General features: G+C 54.5%; 1 protein-coding gene across 1 annotated transcript in view; it reads left to right on the forward strand.

Annotated features, from left to right (window-relative positions):
• Positions 1–642: 642 nt before the first annotated feature.
• The window catches only part of EVX2 (even-skipped homeobox 2), an 8111-nt gene continuing 5392 nt past the window's right edge, over positions 643–3361 (forward strand). Inside the window, exons 1-3 of the mRNA XM_015633995.1 lie at positions 643–1066; positions 2232–2488; positions 3039–3354. Of these exons, the coding sequence (XP_015489481.1) occupies positions 643–1066; positions 2232–2488; positions 3039–3354 (997 nt within the window). The remainder of the gene's footprint in view (positions 1067–2231; positions 2489–3038; positions 3355–3361) is intronic.

Genomic DNA, 3361 nt, shown 5'->3' on the forward strand with positions numbered 1-3361 from the left:
CTAAAATTCGCCTCAGAAATAATAATAAAGAAAAGCATTATCTAATATTTAGCATGTAGTTCTGTCCGAGGACAAATGAGAAAGAAGCTGCATCATTAGGACCTAAAAGGCAACAAAACAAAAATCAGAGCATAATGATGCACCTAAATGAAGGGGGAAATGTTGCACAGCTCATTTTATTAATCAGACTGTCAATTCCACCCCAGAGGCCAAACCCCAGAGCAATTCAAGCAGGATCTGATCAAGCTAAGGACAGGAGCTTTACTCCTCACTTCTTGTCTTTCTTTCTTTCCACCTGGATATATTTGTCTGCTCTGAAGCCGCCTTCATTATCCACTGACAGGAGCTTGTATTTATTTGCTTATAAACCTGTTACAATAAATGATTATTCGAACAGCGTCATTCGTACCTTAATGACGAGCACCACTTTTTGATGAATGACATTTCGGGCTAGAAAGGATGTATGGGTCATTTTGACCAGTCATTCCCTCGCTTTGGCATCCCACAATTTTTACACCTCCCTCAAAAACAGATAATAATATTTAGAGACACTTGCCGGGCTGAATGTGAATTAGCCCCTGCTGCAGCTCATCATTAGTACAGGACCAGCCCTGCAACTTTGACATTTTTTATAAAGCTGAGATGATGGAAAGAATAAGAAAAGAGATGATCCTGATGGAGAGAGGGCTGCACAGCCCTACAGCTGGCAAAAGGCTCTCGAATTTGTCAGACTCAGCTGGAAATGCGGTGTTGGAGGCCCTTGAAAATTCTCCGCACAGTGGTCGCCTCAGCCCGAGACTGACTGCCGCCTCCCTGCACAGCGCTATAGGGGACATCTCCTCCAAAGGCAAATTTGAAATAGACACTTTATTCAATCTCCAGCATCCGAGCAGTGAAAGCACTGTCTCCTCCGAAATCCCGCCGTCGGAAAGCAGGAAGAAAATCAGCCTTTATTCCGAAGTTGCTCAAGAGGCAGATATGAACAGTGATGTGGAGGTGGGCTGCTCCGCGCTCCGCTCCCCTGCCAGCCTGACTTCCTCCCAGCTGAAGGAAAACAGTAACAAAGGTAACTCTTCCTTTATCATCTTCATCTAAGCCCCGCACTTTGCCAGGCAGCTTTAAAAACAAGAGGAAACCCTCCGCCACCGCCAAAGTTGCTGGCCTCTGCATCGGCGCTCTCTCTTCTGCGAAGACAGAGCTCCAGGCTGTAAAATATTATTGCAATTACTGCGCTACCCCAATAGCCGAGATACAGTGTCGGGGCAGCTGCTGTGCCGGTGCCTTCGTATGTGTGTGTGTGTGTGTGTGTGTGCATGCCCAAATCCATTGATATGTAGATATATATCCAGAAAATATGTGGGCACGAATATCCACCCACCTATATTTAGGCAAAGCTTTCTCCGTGTATTTCCCCGCGCTCTTGGAAGCTCTCGGCGTCTCTTGAGCTGTATATGAGTGTATATACATAGATTAAATTAGAGAGAGAGAGAGGGGGGAATGCCAGGAAACTGCCCGCATTTGACTGTGTGTGTCCTTCTCTGTGTACATGCAACGTGCTGTCTGTGTCCACCTCGGGCTAATTTGGCATTGTTCACTTTTCCTCTGCTTGTAAGAGGCGTTTTGAAACAGCCTCGTCTCCTTCCCCGTTCTTTGCGGGGCACGGTGATGGACGGTGGTTGTTACTGCTGCTGGAGGTGGAGGCTGTTATTATTGGGGAGGTGGAGGCAGATGAACAGTGGATTTCCTAGGGGCCACAGTGCATGCCTTTTTCGTCAAATGTGCTAGAGAAAGGAAGGGATGCTCGACGTAACCCTAGAGAGAAAAAAAAAAGGGGGGGGGTGTTTTATGGCTGCTTTTATTTTGTATGTCTCAAACGAAACTAAAGAATGGCAGTCGAAGGGGAGCAGGCTAGCGCCGAGCCCGGGCCCCGAGCCACGGCCCGCGCCCTCGCCCGCTCTCCCCTGAGCTCGGCTGCCCTGCAGTCTCCAAGCCCGCCCCATCTCAAAATAAAGCGGTTACGAAGGATTAAAAAACCCCAACCCAACCAACCGACCAAACAATAACCAACAAACAACCCCCAGATCCAAATTTATCGATTCTGTTAGCGGCGGGGATTTGTAAGAATGACAGCTGGCCTTGAGCGCGGGTGTAGCGGGCCCGGTCCGGCCTGGCCGGGAGGACTGGGGGGCAATCGAGAGGCTCTCTCTCACCACCGTGCCCTCGCCCCGCAGGCTACGCGGAGAGCAGCCCGACTCCCAGCGCCCCCGCCGCCACCGCCGCCCCCTCCGCCGGCATCGGCAGCCTGCACAGCGGCGGCGCGCTGGGCGGCTCGGCGGCGGGGGCCGACCAGGTGCGCCGGTACCGCACCGCCTTCACCCGGGAGCAGATCGCCCGCCTGGAGAAGGAGTTCTACCGCGAGAACTACGTGTCGCGGCCGCGGCGCTGCGAGCTGGCCGCCGCCCTCAATCTCCCCGAAACCACCATCAAGGTACGCCGCGTTCCGCGCCCCGGCCAGCCGCCGCTGCCCTGCGGTGCCCGCCTACCCCGGGCAGCGGCCAGCTGGGCTCTCCGCTTGAAGGACTCACAGGGCCCACTATGAGCACCGCTCGTGCTAGTTTGCTTTTCTGCATCCAGCACTTTTCATTTGCTTTTAAAAAAGTTGTTGTTATTACTGTCGTTTTTATTTTCCTCGTTAGTTTTTATCGCGTTAGCGATTTCCTAAAGTGAAAAGGGGAGAGAATAAACCTAGGGGGAATGAATGAGAGTCAGTACCGTGAAAACAGAGTCCTGAGTGAGGAGGAGGGGACGATTCGAAGGGAAAACATTTATTCGGATGGAAGGTGTCCCTCTCGAGTAGAAGGAGGGCAGCACCCACCGTTCCCCTCGGGCAAGGTCACGGGAGATTGCCACGGGAGATAGAGGGGTCTCCTAGAAGCGTTGGCAATATGTTTCGGTGGGTGCCCGCCGGTGTCAGCGGGAACGGGTGCGGCGGGGCGCGGAGCGGAGCCGAGCCCACGCTGTGCTTTGTATCCCCGCAGGTGTGGTTCCAGAACCGGCGGATGAAGGACAAGCGGCAGCGCCTGGCCATGTCCTGGCCCCACCCGGCCGACCCCAGCTTCTACACCTACATGATGACCCACGCGGCGGCCACGGGCAGTCTGCCCTACCCTTTCCACTCCCACGTCCCGCTCCACTACTACCCGCACGTCGGGGTCACGGCCGCCGCCGCTGCCGCCGCCGCCTCGGGGGCCGCCGCCGCGCCCTTCGCCACCTCCATCCGCCCGCTGGACACTTTCCGCGCCCTCTCGCACCCCTACTCCCGCCCGGAGCTGCTCTGCAGTTTCCGACACCCCGGCCTCTA

Source organism: Parus major, chromosome 7 (assembly GCF_001522545.3).
Source record: "Parus major isolate Abel chromosome 7, Parus_major1.1, whole genome shotgun sequence".
In the NCBI taxonomy this organism is placed as follows: Eukaryota; Metazoa; Chordata; class Aves; order Passeriformes; family Paridae; genus Parus; species Parus major.